The sequence below is a fragment of the Diceros bicornis genome, chromosome 8 (genome assembly GCF_020826845.1).
Source record: "Diceros bicornis minor isolate mBicDic1 chromosome 8, mDicBic1.mat.cur, whole genome shotgun sequence".
Taxonomy (NCBI): Eukaryota; Metazoa; Chordata; class Mammalia; order Perissodactyla; family Rhinocerotidae; genus Diceros; species Diceros bicornis.
Window position 1 is genome coordinate 29,690,932 of NC_080747.1, and position 19,873 is coordinate 29,710,804.

Below are 19,873 nucleotides of genomic sequence, written 5' to 3' on the forward strand. Positions count from 1 at the left end.
TGGAAAAATCAATCGCTGTCTCTACGGCGTGACTCAAGTTGGTCACTTGAATGACCCTGAGAGTCGTTCCATTCTCCTTGCTTCTATACAAATTCTATCCCCACTTCTGGAATGCAACTCATTCAAGAAATTTTTTCTAACTACTGCAGTTCATACTTGTTATTCATGTCTCTAAACACTATGCCCTTGAATGCATAAAAAGTCATATTTGTTTCATAATTTAGCTCTTAAATACATAATAATTTCATATTTCCTTTTTAAAACAACGTGTGCTCTGGATTTTCTGCCCCAACCTACATGAGAGCTGACATAGCACAGTGACTAAGAGCATATTCTGGATAGACTGCCTGGTTTGAATGACAACCACATCTAGACACTGGATCCCAGGCAGTAATCTCTAAATCTCAGTTTCCTCACCAGCATAATGGGATACAGACAGTACTCACCCAGTGAATTTGGTATGCAAAGTGTTTAGAATAGTGCCTGGCACATAGCAAGCCGAATGTATTGCTTGTTTAATGAATGAAGGATGGACATGATTTTTCTCTGTACTGCAGAGTCTGTAGTAAGCAATCAACAACGACTCTTCCAAAGGTCTGATTATTCACAGACTGAGTTTATAAGAGTTTCAAAAACTAAAATCTGATTTATCCTTGATTTCAATATAGTAAGTGGTGTAGGACAGAATACATGGCCTGCATTGGAGAGATCTTCACTCTAATGCCTGGTCCCCCACTTACCAGCAAGTCAGTCACCTTCAGGGAGTTATGTAATGTCTCCATGTCCTAATTTCTCCATTTGTAAAAGGCCTAGTAAGTACTAGTAAACAGCTCTTAAGGCTACTAGGAAGATGAAATGAGACGGTGTATGCAAAGCCTTCAGCCCAGCATCTGGTAAACAGTAAATGCTACGAACTACTGTTCTCTCATATCTGTTATCTCATCTCTCTTCTACATGATCTGAGCAGTGACAAGGCAATATAGAACCAATGGGTCTATTTTTTAAGGTCTCTACTTGTCTCTCTTTTTCTTTTGCTGGCAAAATTCTTTCCTGAGGCTGACACATTATCTGAAAAAATTCCTTCTTCCAACTTCTACCCTTCTCATGTACTCAAAGGGCTGAAGGAAACAAATACAGCTTCCTTGAGAGACATCCTTTTGAAAATGTAACAAACCAAGTGACATCTGACAATCAGCCTAATATATCTAAAAAGTTCTTTCAAATTCAAAATTATGCCTATACTCCTTTGTTTAGTATTGATTGTATAGAACACATGTATTCTTTATAATTTGGAGGGAGCAGAATTACTGATATATTTCACTCATTGTATAACATTCACTCAAGATGCATTTAGTAAAATTTAGTTCTACAACTGGGCAGAAACCAAACTGGACATCATAGCTGCTTGAAAGGAATCTATTTCTTAGGATAAGCCAAATATGTTCCCCTATGCCCAATCTATTTTCCTTTATGTTACTTGTATTGAAGAAGCAATGCTTAATAGAAGTAGGAGTCTGATAACATCTGTCTGTAATTAGATTATCGATAAGCAGTAAAATTATAAATATACTTACTATTGGGGGATTGACTAGAAAAGTGCCAGAGATTCTATGCCACTTTCCTGATAATGTAGCAAATTGTAGAAACTAGAATACTACTTTTCTATTCTGTTTTTATTATTAGATTGAATTATAATAAACTATTTCTAAAATACAATTTAGTATACTAAATAATATATTTCTTTTATATTAAATTATGGTGTAGTCTTTAGCATACTCTTAAATACACAGATAACACTTTAGAGTTTTTAAAATGTTCATATATTTTATCTCATGTGATTCTCACGCAACTTTCTAAAGTAGGGAGTACAGGTAATATGATCTCATTTTACAAATGAGAAAATTGTGGCTAACAAAGGTTATCTGACAAGGTTAGAAAGCAACTGTATTAGAATTACAGCTCAGGTCTCTTAATGTCTAACAGAATCCTGTCTTCTATACTGAGATACTTTTCTTATAAGTAATGATCATGATTATCACGATCACCACAACCATCATCTCCACAAAAACAATAAACGTCCAGGTGTATTTCTTGACTTCGTGCACCATTTTACACTGTTAAACACTCTTTTTCCTAAAACTTAACTCCTTTGATGATTTCCATGGCACTGCTCTGTCCTTGTTTTCTTGCAACCTTTCTGACTGTTCCTTCACACACCAGCCTCTCTCGCTACATCCATCCCTTAAATGCTCGTATCCTATGCTCAACTCTCTAAATAGGTACTTAATTCCCTGCTACACATATACCCATGGACAACTGATAGATAACTAAAAACCAACACATCCAAAACTGAATTCAGTGACCCCACCACTGTGTAACTTCAACCAGCAAGTTCTATTCTCCCTATATTAATGTCTTGGGAAGCATCCAAACCAAGAAACCGAGACCACGTACAGCTTTCTTGGTAATAATCTAATGGTAACTTGCTTTGGAAAGCATTCCCTAACTACCTAGATAAAAGTGAGTTTGCAGATCTGTGAAATGTTGTCAGTAGTTGTTCAGTTACAAGGTGTTTTTTTAATTTATATTTAAAAAGTTGGGGCTGGCCTGGTGGCGTGGTGGTTAAGTTCATGCGCTCTGCTTCGGGAGCCCGGAGTTTGCGGGTTCAGATCCTAGGCACGGACCTATGTGCCACTCATCAAGCCATGCTGTGGCAGGTGTCCCACACATAAAATAGAGGAAGATGGGCACAGATGTTAGCTCAGGGCCAATCTCCCTCAGCAAAAAGCTGAGGATTGGCAACAGACATTAGCTCAGGGCTAATCTTCCTCACCAAAAAATACGTTTACTCGACATGTACTTTTAGTAGTAAAAGTAAAAGAAGAAGAAAGATGAAGTCTTGTTACAGGAGGACAACATGTACAAGAAAAATTAAACAAGGAAATGATATTTCTTTAAATGTGAGACATTTAGTGTTCAAAGAGATGTCAGTGATCATCTAGCGGAATCACGTTTCTGTGCTTGAAAGCTCTTCATAAACATCCTGGCCAATAGTAGTCATTTATTGCATATTGTGTTTGTGGTCTTATATTTAAAGGGGCTTCAAACATTTAAATTTTCTGTTTCTTGTGGTAAAAACAATGTTGAACAATTCTTTAAATTTTCCTGCGTGAAACAGGGAATTGGTTTTTTACTACAGAATTATATTATCAGAAGAAGTCAGGACATTCATACTCTATAGTGAAAATCAAAGACTATTAACAATTTCCAAGAAAATTTGTCCACTTGAAACGGACTAGGTATTACCTTCAACTTTTACACATCTTTGGATTTAAAAAGATTTGATGGGGAGTGGAATGTACATTATTTCAGCTAGACTATGATTTATGGACTCATGCTGTTTTTGCTGGAATTTTCTTCAGTCAGTTGATAGTGGATGGCTCAGTTTTCCAAGTTTGAATTTGCTGGAAGCAGTTGCATTTTGAACTATGCTATTCTAATGCAAATTTAATTTCAAAGCATCTGTCATATGCAGCCATCTAAATTTAGAAATCCACAGAGATCTGCAGTTGAGTTACATCTTATATCTTAAAAGTATTTCTTCCCCATTGAGATCATTAAAACTTGATTCCCATGTATCACATTCTACTGAGGTAATTTTAAAAAAACTTCAGTGCTTTAACAACAGAAAAGACTTTAGCAACATAAAACTATTTATTCTGGAACCTTACAGAAGCTGTAAATTTATGGCTTTACTTGTGATAGAGATGTTGAAACTTAACTCAGTATAAGAGATGATAATAAAAGATGGTCTAATAAGATTAGCTATGACAGGGCGGGCCCCGTGGCTTAGCAGTTAAGTGTGCACGCTCCGCTACTGGCGGCCCGGGTTCGGATCCTGGGTGCGCACCGATGCACCGCTTCTCCAGCCATGCTGAGGCCACGGCCTACGTACAGCAACTAGAAGGATGTGCAACTATGACATACAACTATCTACTGGGGCTTTGGGGGAAAAAAAAAGGAGGAGGATTGGCAATAGATGTTAGCTCAGAGCTGGTCTTCCTCAGCACAAAGAGGAGGATTAGCATGGATGTTAGCTCAGGGCCGATCTTCCTCACAAAAAAATTAATTAATTAATTAAAAAAAATGATTCTGATAAGATTAGCTATGACAAAGTCTAAATGGCAATTTAAGTGAATTTTTATTCTCCCTATCTCAATGTCTCAGTCATAATCCTTGGGGTAGAAAAGAAATTTGAAGACTATTATCTTTCTTTTCAAGTTAGTTAACTCTTCATTACAATAATGGCAATGTCACAAAATGTTTCTAAGAAATAAAATGCTGCTTTTGAAAAACATAGAATTGATTTTTAAGTAGAGGCAACAAAAAAGTCATTTACTCTCATATACTTCTGTAAAAGTGAAGTATGTAACTTTATTACCTTAAATGAATGAGCAGAAATTAAGTGTTGGATGATTCTAAAATCTATTCCTACTTATTATGTGTACATTTTAAACTGTTCAGATAAAGTGAGAAAATTGAGGAAATGAAAATCCCTAAACTACACTAAACCTCTAAAATTATTTGATAAAATTCTTGATTTAGCAAGAAGGTGGTGAAAATATAATATCAAACAAAAGTATATGCTTATAATTTGATACATAAAATCAGAAAAACTATCATAGAATTAACGAAATGCAAGTCACATATAGGTATGTAAATATATATATATTTGTATGTGTAGATATAGAGATAGAGGAAAAGAGATACAGATAAGTAGACAGTAAAGTTTGTGGCAACTAGGGATCAGGTGTGAGGGGACAGGGTGCAAAGGATGTGGTCGTGATATTTTACGTCTTAACAAAATGTTAACATAGTAACTATTTGTTACTAAGAGAAAATGTAGTTGCAACCAACTACCTTTGTTTCAAACCCTGCTAATTTCCACTCAGCCCCCAGGTTAGAAAAAGAAAATCTTAAGAAAGGAAAAGAAATCCTTAACATCGTTCCCTTTCTGCTGTGAAGAGCAATGTGTTTCTGAGATGATTCCAGTTTTTCTGCTAACAAATTGACAGAGAAATCACATTTGATTTACTTTCATTACTTTTCTTTTGGATGCCAATTTCAAGGAGTATTAGGTGTAATGAATGGAGCAGTAATTCTGGTGTAGGTGGTCACTGTGATTGATTTAGAAGACATCTGCTAAGTAGAGTGAATATCTAACCAACCTAAAATCTATCACAAAGTATGCCCCATTAGAAGGAAGCTCCACGCTGCTGCAAGACACAACTATAGGAAAAAATCATGACTTTTTAAGAAATTGATTTAAAAAACAAACAACAGGGGTTGGCCAGGTGGCACAAGCGGTTAAGTGCGTGTGCTCCACTGCGGCGGCCCAGGGTTCGCTGGTTCGGATCCTGGGCGCGCACCGACGCACCACTTGGCAAGCCATGCTGTGGTGGCGTCCCATATAAAACGGAGGAAGATGCACATGGATGTTAGCCCAGGGCCAGTCTTCCTCAGCAAAAGAAGAGGAGGATTGGCAGATGTTAGCACAGGGCTGATCTCCTCACAAAAAAAAGAAAAGAAAAGAAAAAAGAAAAAAATATATAAAAAACAAACAACAGGCCAGAGCTTCTTTAAAACGACAATTCTATATTCACAGAGGCAGAACTGACCATAATGAAAGAGATTTTGCTTTGACAATCTGAATTTAAATCAATCTGTAATTAAAAACATTTATAAAACTTTTATTGGCTATAAAGTTTTTAAAATATTTACTTCATAGGTAATCCTATTTTTGACCAAAATTACATAACTACTACTATGAAATGGTCCAATTAATGTATTTCCTAACAGTACTACTCTAAAACTTGATTCTTTTTTTCATGCAAAGAGACATCATTTCCTGGTAGGAAGAACTGTAGGAATTATAATAACAAGTTGCAGATTGGTTTGGCTGAGGTACGGATAGTGCAGGGACAGGGATATGTTTTACAGTCCCGACTCAGTCAGAGGAACGAAGGAGATATGAGAGTAACACAAGTTTCCTGACATTTTACTCTACAGAACATTCCATCCAGATCCCTATAACTATCATTTAAGCCAGCTGTTCACTGCTTGGATTCTCCAGTTTTTATGCAAGATGCTTGTCTAGACCTTACAGAGGCTGGATGCTTTCACAACAGAAGGACATGCTCATAACTCCATAAAGAGGACGCACAGGAATATGTGAGGCATCATTATAATGCCCAATCTTCCTACCCAGTTTGTGGATAGAACCAATGTACAGCTTGTCACTCAACCATTTTTTATTGCCCTTAAACAACAAAGATTTTACTCAGATGTGATTGCTCTCAGCCAGCTCGATCTGTACGTTGCTGATTTTTTTTTCCCCCAAAGAGCAACAGCACTTAATAGTATCCTTGCTTTGGGTTACCCCTCACCCCGACCTGCACAAAACTTTCCTTTATATCATAGCCTTTTAAGATCTTATTCTTGTCTATTTTTATTCCCATAGCCAGTCCACTAGCATTCAAACAAAAGCTAAGGTATTATGTCTAGGTGTGGGTTTCAAGTATTTTAGAACATGGAGAATTAGAGACATTGCAAAGGAATATTAGGAAAAGGAAAAATTTCACCGGAAAGATAAAAATTTACCTGAAAAAATAACCTTATGTTCTAAAAGAAAACAAACTATAAGAACCTATTATATATATATATTTCATAATGCTTCAGGACCTAGTTTACAAGCTCAATACTTTTTATTTCAAAGTTAAATGAAAGAATAACAGAATTTAAGAGCTAGAACAGATTTCGTAGATTATCTAAATTAAATATTCTCAAGATCTTGGGCCAGATAATTTTTTGTCGTAAAGAGCTGTCCTGTGTATTGCAGGGTGTTTAGCAGCATCTCTGGTCTCTACTCACTAAAAACCAGAAGCACCCTCCCCACCTAGTTGTGACAGTCATAAATGTCTCCAGACACCACCCAATGTCCCCTGGGGAAGGGCAAAATTGCCCCTACCTGAGAACCACTGCTTTATTACAGGATGCATGTTGACTAGAGAGAATTTCTATTGCAATCCTTGAGACATATAGGGAGGATGTGGTCAAAATCAGATGGAGGAATAATAAAGAAATATAAAATAAGAGAAAGTCTCTAAAAGGCCAAATTTCTACAGCAAGAAGAATAATATTTATTCTGTTTATTTAGATACTAGTAAGACCAAAATGACATAGAAGTTGTTACACTGCCTGCATTTTGTAAAAATACTTTCATGTAAGTATAAGATAAGAGTGGTGTTATGGATTGAATGCGTGTGTCCCGTAAAATTCATATGTTGAAATCCTACCTCCCACTGTGATGGTATTAGGAGGTGGGCCTTTGGGAAGTAATTAGGATTAGATGAGATCACAGGGGTGGAGCTCTCATGAATGGGATTAGCGCTCTTATAAGAGTCACAAGAGAGCTTGCTGCCTCTCCCTGCCATGCAAGGATACAAGAAGTTCAAAGTCTGCAACATGGAAGAGGGCTCTCACCAGAACCCAACCATGCTGGCACCCTGATCTTGGACTTCCAGTCTGCAGACTGGGAAAAATAAATTTCTGTTGTTTATAAGCCACCCAGTCTATTGTATCTGTTATAGCACCCTGACTAGACTAAAACATTATCATGGAATCTGGAATCAGAAATTTATCAGATTAGCCTCACATTAACAACTTACTGACCTATGGCTATTAGCTAGAGAGCCTGCAATCATACCAAGTAGGTTTGTAGCATTTAAGAGCTGTACCAACTTTCCGCCTTTTTTTTTTTTTTTAATAATTAGAAATAAGACCAGTCTGTTCTCAAATCCAATATTTAGTAACTGTGCAATCTGGGGCAAGTTACTTCATTTCTCAGAGCTTCTTTTTCCTCATTTGTAAAATATAAATGATGACATAACTCAAAAGGAAGTTAAAAAAAAGTTTAAATGAGCTTTGGGGTATGTAGAGCTTCGTTAATGATATGTCATTAATAAATAATAATGGTTATTAATATAAATTATAAAAGTTGTGGTAAATTTTGTCTTATAAAACTTGAATCCTTTACTTTTGGGGTTGGTTTATATACAGCGCTGGCAGGAAATCTTTTTTCTAATCTGTCAGTTAACGACAACACAACAGAAGAATCAAAGTTTCAAAATAAAAGTTTTCTGATATCTCATACAGGTTCAGAGACTGTCTTATATGGTTCCCTTGTGCTAGCTAACTTCTTATTTAACCTTACATGTGTAGACGTCTTCTCCCAGTTGGATGGCAAGTCTCTTTATTGGAAATGTTTTATTTTGTATTTATTTGTTTTCCAGTACCACTGAGAAATAAATGAGAATTATAACAAGCACACAATCTCAGAGTTTGCAAAACGTACTTCTCAGATGCCCAGAGAAGTTTCAAAGGTAAATACAATTCAGGAAGAAGATTCACCGACTATCTAAAAATTAGGTAATCACATAAGCATGGCAAAAAATCCTTAAAAAATAAAGTATTCCTTCCAAAAACTTTAACTTGGTACCATCAATTTATCCAACTATTACCACAGTGCTACCCACATGGAAAATCTGACTCTAGCACTTGGTCTATACATTATTTCTATCCTATAATACTATATCAGTAGATTCTGTATTTAGCTACTCATTTTTTACATTTTCAAATAACACTTGTGCCACAATAACTATCCTTTAACCACTTGAATTTTCAATCGTAGTTGCAATGTAAAATAACAGCACCTACCATTATAGTGTTTAATTGTATCAACAGTTAAGAATCTCTTCACCACAAGATAAGCAGAGCCAGGTTCAGCCAATGAACTCCACCGAAGCACCTGCTCCAACACATTTTCTGTGTAGTGAAGAGGGCGCTCTGCAAAAAACAAAACCAAATCACATTGAACAAAGAAATTAAGACATAATTTTTTCTAATTATAAATGTAAAAAATCCTTTTAAAAATAGCTATATGCAATCATAAACATAACCATATCTTATGTTACACAAGAATAGTACTAGGACTACATACAAGAGATCTTAAGACCTAGATCATCATTAAGCATATAATAAAACGCACTGTATAAATGAATCTGCGCAGGGACATTTGTTTGCTACTCAACTATTCAAAAAAAATTCAGAGGTGCTATCATTTAGATAAAATCTCAGAAATAAAGCTACCTTTTTGTAAAACAAATCAGTGTCTTACTCTATCTTCTTTTTAATTTAGATAACATTCTGGTTTGCTTATGAAAAGCTGCCTATTTGCACATGTAAATAAATAATTGTAAAAGAACTAGCAAAATTAAAATAATTGTAAAAGAACTAGCAAAATTAATCTTGTCCAGTACTAAGAAATAACATCAATTAATCTTTTGTTTGTCCCAACAAGATTAGCATGTTATAATTTCTGATCAAAACTAGTGAACAACTTATAGCTATATACTCAAAGTCAATTAATATAAAATTATAAAATACAACTTCAACAGAGAACATATGAAAATAATCATAAAACAGTACTGAGTAATCTACGTTTAACTACTAGCAGAAATATCAGAAATATGTAGCAAAATTATACATTAACTGGTTGATATAATAGGCCAACAAGCAAGAAGTTAATGACATATTAAAGATTTTTCCTTGATAAATACTCAGTCATATACATTTTGTTTTAGGCAAGCATATTTTTAAAGCATCACAAGTTCTTAGAGAGAGTTAAAAAAAAACACAGGTTGAGGAGTAGGATCAAGATGGTGGAGTAGGAGGATCCTTAGCTCACCTCCTCCCACAGACACACCAAAACTACAACTAAATATAGAACAGCTGTCGCTGAGAACAACCTGAACACCAGCAGAGCAGATTTTCCACAACTAAGGAAATAAAGAAAAAGCCACATGGAGACGAGTAGGAAGAGCAGAGATGCAGTCCAGTGAGGACCCACACCCTTGGCATGGCAACCCACAAGCGGGAGGGATATCACAACTGTGGAGGACCTTCCAGATAAGCAAGGGGCCTGAGGCTCCCCTGCCTGGAGGATCTGTACCAGGAAGACAAGCCTCCATAATGTCTGGCTGTGAAACCCAGCAGGGCTTATGTCCAGAACAGCTGAATGGCTATAGGAAACCAAGACTCCTCTCTTAAAGGATGTGCACACAAACTCACTCACTCTGAGGGCCAGCACAGAGGCAGCAGTTTGAAAAGTGCCTGGGTTATACGTGAAGGAGATTCATTGACTAATATTAGGGCACGTACCAGAGGGGCAGAGATCTGTTGGAACTTTCTCCAGGGATGGAAGAACTGGTGAGTGCCATTATTTTTTTTTTTTTTTTTTTTACTCTCCTTCCACCTAGCTGACCCAGCCCTGGCAGGCATCATTTCTGATACTCTCCATCTACCTTGCTAGCACCTCTCACCCTGCACTGGTGTTCCCCTATGGACCCGCCCCAGCTGATGCTCCTTCGAAGCGGTTCCCATCCCACCCCACCCAGCAAGAGGCTCCAGCTGTCACCAGAGCTCTTCCAAAGTGTCTCCTGTCCTGGGGGGGCCAGTCTTGCACACAAGCACACCCACAGCACTTGTGGCCCAGGAACAACAGGAGGGCACACACAGCCTGTACAGGGAATACACCTGGAGCACCTAGTTCTGGTGACCAGGCGGGATGGCACTACTAGGCCCCACAGGACATCTTCTACATAAGGCCACTGCTTGAAGACCAGGAGACACAGCTGATCTACCTAACACAAAGAAACACATATGGAGAGTTAGGCTAAATAAAGAGATAGAGGAATATGTTCCAAATGAAAGAACAAGATAAAATCTCAGAAAAAGAACTAAATGAAATGGAGATAAGATATCTACCAGACAAAGAGTACAAAGTACAGTCATGCACCACATAACAACACTCCGGTCAATGATGGACTGCATATACACCATATATACAACGGTGGTGCCATAAGATTAGTACTCTATAGCCTAGGTGTGTAGCAGACTAAGCTTATCCAAGTACATTTTATGACGTTCGCACAACGATGAAAATGCCTAACATCATATTTCTCAGAACGTATCCCTGTCATTAAGCCACACATTACTGTAATGGTCATAAAGATGTTCACTGAACTCGGGAGAAGAATGGATGAACACAGTGAGAATTTCAACAAAGAGAAAGAAAATATAAAAAAGAACCAATCAGAACTGAAGAATACAATAACTGAAATGAAAAATACACTAAAGGGAATCAACAGCTGATTAGATGATGCAGAAGGATGGATTATAATCCAGAAGACAGGTTAGTATAAATCACCCCATCAGAACATCAAAAAGAAAAACGAATTTTAAAAAAATGAGGATAGCTTAAGGGACCTCTGGGACAACATCAAGCATACTAACATTCACATTTTAGGGTCCCAAAGGGAGAAGAAAAAGAGAAGGGGACAGAAAACCTATTTGAAGAAATAATGGCTGAAAATTTCCCCAACCTGGTGAAGGAAACAGACATCCAAGTCCAAGAAGCAGAGTCCCAAATAAGATGAACTCAAAGAGATCCACACCAAGACACATTATAATTAAAATCTCAAAAGTTAAAGATAAAGAGAAACTCTTAAAACCAGCAAGAGAAACAACTAGTTATGTATAAGGGAATCCCATAAGACTATAACATAATTTTTCAGCAGAAACTTTATAGGCCAGAAGGGATTGCCATGGTATATTCAAAGTGCTGAAAAGAAAAAATGTACAAGCAAGAATATTTTACCCAGCAAGGTTATCATTCAGAACTGAAGGAGAGATAACGAGTTTCCCAGACAAGCAAAAGCTAAAGAAGTTTATCACCACTAAACTGGCCTTACAAGAAATGTTAAAGCAACTTCTTTAAATGGAAAAGAAAAGGCCATAACTAGAAATAAGAAAATTATGAAATAGAAAATCCTCTCTGGTAATGGCAAACATATAGTAAAGGTAGTGGATCAACCATCTATATAGCTCATTTGAACATTAAAAGACAAATGTAGTAAAGTCATCTATATCTACAAAAATTAGATAAGGGATGCACAAAATAAAAAGATGTAAAATATAACGTCAAAAACATAAAATAAGGGGAGGAAGTAAAAATGTCATGCTTTTAGAACATGCTCAAACTTAAGTGACCATCAACTTAAAATAGACTGCTATATACATAGGTTGTTATATATGAACCTCATGGTAACAACAAACCAAGAACCTATAGGAGAGTCACAAAAAATAAAGAGAAAGGAATATAAACATAACACTAAAGAAAGCCATCAAATCACAAGGGAAAAGAACAAGAGAAGAAGAAAGGAACAGAGAAGAACTACAAAAACAGCAGAAAACAATTAACAAAATGGCAATAAGCACATATCTATCAATAATTACTTTAAAAGTAAACGGACTAAATGCTCCAATCAAAAGACATAGGGTGGCTGAATGGACAAAAAAACAAGACCCATATATATGCAGTCTATAAGAGATTCACTTCAGATCTAAAGACACACAAACTGAAAGTGAAGGGATGGAAAAAGATATTCCATGCAAATGGAAACAAAAAGAAAGCTGGGAAAGCAATACTTATATCAGACAACATATAGTTTAAAAGAAAGACTGTAACAAGAGACAAAGAAGGGCATTAAATAATGATAAAGGGATCAATCCAACAAGAGGCTATACACTTGTACATATTTATGCACCCAACATAAGAGCACCTAAATACATAAAGCAAATATTAAAAGACATAAAAAGAGAAACTGACAGAAATATAACAACAGTAGGGAACTTTAACATTCCACTTACATTAATGGACAGATCACCCAGACAGAAAGTCAACAATGACACATTGGCCTTAAACAACACATTAGACCAGATGGACTTAACTGATATATACAGAACATTCTATCCAAAACCAGCAGAATACACATTCTTTTCAAGTGCACATGGAATGTTCTCCAGGATAGATCACATGTTAGGCCACAAAACAAGTCACAATAAATGTAAGAAAACAAATCATATCAAGCATCTTCTCTAATCACAAGGGTAGGAAACTAGAAATCAATTACAAGAAGAAAACTGGAGAAAACACAAACACATGGAGGCTAAACAACATGCTACTGAACAACCCAAGCGTCAATGAAGAAATCAAAGAGGAAATCAAAATATACCTTGAGACAAATGAAAATGAAGACACAACATTCCAAACTCTACAGGATGCAGCAAATGCACTTCTAAGAGGGAAGTTTATAGCAATACAGGCCTACCTCAGGAAACAAGAAAAATCTAGAGCAATCTAACTTTATGTCTAAAGGAAATAGAAAAAGAAGAACAAACAAAGCTCCAAGTTAGTAGAAGGAAGGAAATAATAAAGATCAGTGTGGAAATAAATGAAATAGAGACTCAAGAAACAATACAAAATATCAATGAAACTAAGAGCAGGTTCTTTGAAAAGATAAAGTTGATAAACCTTTAGACAGACTGATCATGAAAAAAAGAGAGAGGGCCCAAATAAATAAAATCAGAAATTAAAGAGGAAACGTTACAACTGACATCACAGAAATACAAAGGATCATAAGAGATTACTACAAACATACAAACACCAGCAAATTTGACAACCTGGAAGAAATGGATAAATTCCTAGAAACATACAATCTTCCAAGACTGAATCAGGAAGAAAAAGAAAATCTGAACAGACTGATTATTAGTAATGAAATTGAATCAGTAATCAAAAAACATCCCAACAAACGAAAGTCCAGGACCAAATGGTGAGAGGCAAATCGTACCAAATTTTAAAGTAAAGTTAATACCTATCCTTCTGAAACTAATGCAAAAAAATAAAGAGGAAGGAACGATTCCAAACTCATTCTAGAAGGCCAGCATTACCCTGATACCAGAACAAGACAAAGACACAATAAAAAAGAAAACTACGGGGCCGGTCCGGTGGCGCAAGCGGTTAAGTGTGCGTGCTCCGCTGCGGCGGCCCGGGGTTCGCTGGTTCGGATCCTGGGCGCGCACTGACGCACTGCTTGGCAAGCCATGCTGTGGCGGCGTCCCATATAAAGTGGAGGAAGATGGGCACAGATGTTAGCCCAGGGCCGTCTTCCTCAGCAAAAAAAAAAAAAAGAGGAGGATTGGCAGATGTTAGCACAGGGCTGATCTCCTCACACACAAAAAAAAAAAAAAAAAAGAAAATTACAGGCCAATATCCCTGATGAACATAGATACAAAAAACCTCAACAAAATACTAGCAAGTCAAATTCAACAATACATTAAAAGGATCATATACCATAATCAAGTGGGATTTGAGGGATGCAAGGATGGTTCAATATCTGCAAATCAATCGATGTGATACACCACATTAACAAAATGAAGGATAAAAATCATGTAATCATCTCAATAGACGCAGAAAAAGCATTTGACACAATTCAACATCCATTTATGGAAAAAACTCTCAACAAAGTGGGTATAGAGGAAAAATACCTTAACATAATAAAGGCTATATATGACAAACCCACAGCTAATATCATATTCAACAGTGAAAAGCTGAAAGCATTTCCTCTAACATCAGGAACAATACAAGGATGCCCACTCTCACCACTTTTATTCAACATAATATTGGAAGTCCTAGCCACAGCAATCAGACAAGAAAAAAATAAAAGGCATCCAAATTGAAAAGGAAGAATTAAAACTGTCATTATTTACAGATGACATGATACTCTATATATAGAAAACCCAAAGACTCCATCAAAAAAAAATTAGAGCTAATAAATGAATTCAGTAAAGTTGCAAGATACAAAATCAATATACAGAAATCTGTTGCATTTCTATACACTAATAACAAATAAACAGAAGGAGAAATTAAGAAAACAATCCCATTTACAATTGCATCAAAAAGAATAAAATACCTATGAATAAATTTAACCAAGGAGGTAAAAGATCTGTACACTGAAAATTATAAGATACTGATGAAAGAAATTGAAGATGACACAAATAATTGGAAAAATATACCATGTTCTTGGATTGGAAGAAGTAATATTGTTAAAATGTCCACACCACCCAAAGCGATCTATAGATCCAATGCAATCCCTATCAAAATATCAATGGCATTTTTCAAAGAAATAGAACAAATAATCTTAAAATTTGTATGGAACCACAAAAGACCCTGAGCAGCCAAAGCAAAGGTATATGCTCCCTGATTTCAAACTATACTATAAGCTATTGTAATCAAAACTGTATGGTACTACTGGCACAAAAAAAGACACAGAGATCAATGATACAGAATAGAGAGCCCAGAAATAAACCCATGCTTATATGGTCAATTAATCTACAACAAAGGAGGCAAGAATATACAATGGGAAAAAGACAGTCTCCTCAATAAATGCTGTTGGAAAAACTGGACAGCTACATGCAAAAGAATGAAACTGGAACACTTGCTTACATCATATACAAAAATAAACTCAAAGTGGATTGAAGACTTAAATGTAAGGCCTGAGACCATAAAATTCCTAGAAGAAAACATAGACAGTCAGTTCTCTGACATCAGTCTAAGTAGTATTTTTTGGATCTGTCTCCTTAGGCAAAGGCAACAAAAGCAAAAATAAATGGGACTATGTCAAACTAAAAAGCTCCTCCACAGCAAAGGAAACCAACAACAAAATGAAAAGGCAACCTACTCAGTGACGTCAGCATCATGGCGGAGTGAGCTTTCCCGTGAATTCTTCCCCCACAAAATACAACAAAAGTAACAGCCACAGACCAACAACGGAATCCCAAACAGTCAAAAGCTGGAGCGGAGGGATCCACACTGCCGCACATCTGAGAGCGGAACGTGCTGGGCCCCCGGAAGGAAGTGGGGAGAGGTAAGGAGAACTCCGCTCCCTCCCCATCAGATCAGCGATCCGGTCCGCGCGGCTCCCAGAGAGGGGGGAGGGGCGGCCCTCGGCGGGAAACTGTAGCTCTTCGGGCGCTCTCAGCCAGTGGGAAACTCCCGCACAGAGGGCTCAGAGGAGCCACAGGGCTACCATCAACATCTGAGCAACCCAGAGAGCAGATAAAGAGGGGCAAACGAGAAGCCTCCCATGTCAGGGACCCAGAGGGCAAAAGAGAGAGCTCCCCCCTCCCCGCAACCCGGAGTCTGCAGCTCGACCAGATCTAGCGGTCCGAGGCAGACCTGAATAAACTGGACTGGACCCGTGGATTGCAGTGGGGAAAAGAAACAAAACAAAACAAAACAAAACTGCGGATCGCAGCAGAAAAACTGGGGCAGAGCGCAGGGGGCTTAGACTACACAGCCCTTTACCACCACACAGTGGCGGCAGGTGGAAATTGCAACCAGAGACTTCCAGGATGAGGAAAATCAAAACCAACACAGGAACCACAATGCAAAAATATATGAAATCACCAGACCAGAAACAAAATGACAAGCACCCAGAAATCAACCCCGAAGACACAGAAATCCATAAACTAAATGACAGAGATTTCAAAATAGGTATCATAAAAACACTCAACGAAATACGAGACAACACAGACAAACAATTAAATGAGATTAGGAGTTTCTTCACAAAAGAGATTGAAATCATAAAGAAAAACGTATCAGGGCTGATGGAGATGAAGAACACAATGGAGGAGATAAAGGAGAATCTGGAATCTTTAAAGAACAGAGCTGACAATATGGAGGAAAGAATTAGTACTTTAGAGGATAGGAATACAGATATACTCCAGATGGAAGAAGAGAGAGAACTAAGACTAAAAAGAAATGAAGAAAGACTCCGAGAAATATCGGACTCTATTAGAAAATGTAACATAAGAATTACAGGTATTCCTGAGGGAGAGGAGAGGGAAAGAGGAACAGAGAGCCTATTCAAGGAAATAATAGCTGAAAATTTCCCAAATCTGGGGAAGGAGCAGGAAATACCAGTAAGCGAAGCCAACAGGACTCCTATATATATTAACAGACAAAGGCCTTCACCACGACACCTAGTGGTAAGGCTAGCCAGGGTCAACGACAAAGAAACAATATTAAGGGCAGCTAGACAAAAACAAAAAATAACGTACAAAGGAACTCCCATCAGGCTCTCAGCGGATTTCTCAACAGAAACTTTTCAGGCTAGAAGAGACTGGAATGATATATTCAAAATACTAAAAGACAAAAACTTTCAGCCAAGAATAATCTATCCAGCAAAAATATCCTTCAAATATGATGGAGAAATAGTAACTCTCCCAGATAAACAAAAGCTAAGGGAGTTCATGGCCACGAGACCGCCACTACAAGAAATACTCAAGAAGGCCCTCAGGCCTGAAAACAAGAAGAGAAAGGGAACACAAAGCTTGGAGGAAGGAGAAAAGTAGGTAGACAAAATCAGAGAAATAGTAGATCTTTACCGGAATAGGTTAGCAACCACTTAAATACTAAACTCAAAGATCAAAGGAAGAAATTCACCAAAAATAAATTTAACCTCATCACTGTAAACACACAGCCACAACACAAGATAGAATAAGGTATAACAAGAGCAACTTAGAAGGGGAAGAGGAAAGTGACTGAATTGACTTAGTATAAGGAAATAGGAGGCTATCAGATAATGGACTATCTCATACAGAAGATTTTTCGCCCAAACCTCAAGGTAACCACTAAACAAATAATCAAATTAAAACCACATATGATAAACAAAGAGAAAACTAGAAGAATCATAAGACAGAACAACCAAACTGAATTGGCAGTCCAAAACAAATGGGACAAGAAACAAAGGAAATGCAAAAGAACCAGAAAATAAGTGACAAAACAGCAACATTCAACCCTCATATTTCAATAATTACCCTAAATGTAAATAGATTGAACTCTCCAATCAAAAGATACAGAGTGGCAGGATGGATTAAAAAGCAAGACCCAACAATATGCTGCCTTCAGGAAACACATCTTAGCACTAAAGACAAGCACAGGCTCAGAGTGAAAGGATGGAAGACAATACTCCAAGCTAATGGCAAACAAAAGAAAGCAGGTGTTGCCATACTCATATCAGACAAAGTAGACTTCAAGATAAAACAGGTTAAGAAAGACAAAGAAGGGAAATATATAATGATAAAAGGGACACTCCATCAAGAAGACATATCACTTATAAATATATATGCACCCAACATAGGAGCACCAATGTACATAAAACAGCTATTAACAAACCTAAAAGGAGAAATCAACAACAACACAATAATTGTAGGGGATCTTAACACCCCACTTACAGCAATGGATAGATCATCCAGACAAAAAGTTAATAAAGAAATATTAGACTTAAATGAAAAACTGGACGAGATGGACCTAGTAGACATATACAGAGCACTCCACCCAAAAACAGCTGACTACACATTCTTCTCAAGCGCGCATGGAACATTCTCTAGGATAGACCATATGTTGGGAAACAAAGCAAGCCTCAATAAATTTAAGAAGATTGAAATCATAACAAGCATCTTTTCAGACCATAAGGCTATGAAACTGGAAATGAACCAGGAAAAAAAAACTGGGAAAGTGACAAAAATGTGGAGATTAAACAACATGCTACTGAACAACCAATGGATCATTGATGAAATTAAAGGAGAAATCAAAAACTATCTGGAAACAAACGAAAATGATAACATGCCATATCAAACCATATGGGACGCAGCAAAAGCAGTCCTGAGAGGGAAACTCATAGCGATACAAGCCCACCTTAACAAACAAGAAAAAGCCCTAATAGGCAACCTTAAATTACACCTAACAGAACTAGAAAAAGAAGAACAAACAAAGCCCAAAGTCAGCAGAAGGAGAGAAATAATAAAAATCAGAGCAGAAATAAATGATATTGAGACCAAAAAAACAGTAGAAAGGATTAATGAAACAAAGAGTTGGTTCTTCGAGAAGATAAACAAAATAGACAAACCCTTAGCCAGGCTAACTAAGAAAAAAAGAGAAAAGGCTCAAGTAAATAAAATTAGAAATGAAAGAGGAGAAATTACAACGGATACCATGGAAATACAGAGGATTATAAGAGAATACTATGAGAAATTATATGCCAACAAATTGGACAATCTAGAAGAAATGGATAAATTCTTAGACTTATACAACCTCCCAAAATTGAACCAAGAAGAAATGGAGAATCTGAATAGACCAATCACAAGTAAAGAGATTGAAATAGTAATCAAAAACCTCCCAAAAAATAAAAGTCCAGGACCAGATGGCTTCTCCAGTGAATTTTACCAAACATTCAAAGAAGATTTAATACCCATCCTCCTCAAACTATTCCAAAAAATAGAGGAAGATGGAACACTTCCTGAATCATTCTATGAGGCCAACATCACCCTGATACCGAAACCAGACAAAGACAATACAAAGAAAGAAAATTACAGGCCAATATCGCTGATGAACATTGATGCAAAAATCCTCAACAAAATATTGGCAAACCGAATACAACAATACATTAAAAAGATCATACACCATGATCAAGTGGGATTTATACCAGGGACACAGGGATGGTTCAACATCCGCAAATCAATCAACGTGATACATCACATCAACAAAACAAAGAATAAAAACCACATGATCGTCTCAATAGACGCAGAGAAGGCATTTGACAAGATACAACATCCATTTATGATAAAAACTCTCAATAAAATGGGAATAGAAGGAAAGTACCTCAACATAATAAAGGCCATATATGACAAACCCACAGCTAACATCATACTCAACGGGGAAAGACTGAAAGCCATTCCTCTGAGAACAGGAACGAGGCAGGGCTGCCCACTCTCACCACTCCTGTTCAACATAGTACTGGAGGTTTTGGCCAGAGCAATTAGGCAAGAAAAAGGAATAAAAGGAATCCAAATA

General features: G+C 37.0%; 1 protein-coding gene across 6 annotated transcripts in view; it reads right to left on the minus strand.

Annotated features, from left to right (window-relative positions):
- ARAP2 (ArfGAP with RhoGAP domain, ankyrin repeat and PH domain 2) overlaps window positions 1-19,873 on the minus strand; it is a 187,085-nt gene that overhangs the window by 31,326 nt on the left and 135,886 nt on the right. For all 6 annotated transcript variants that reach the window (XM_058546854.1, XM_058546856.1, XM_058546857.1 and 3 more), the window contains one exon: window positions 8,776-8,904. In XM_058546854.1, coding sequence (XP_058402837.1) covers window positions 8,776-8,904 — 129 coding nt within the window. The remainder of the gene's footprint in view (window positions 1-8,775; window positions 8,905-19,873) is intronic.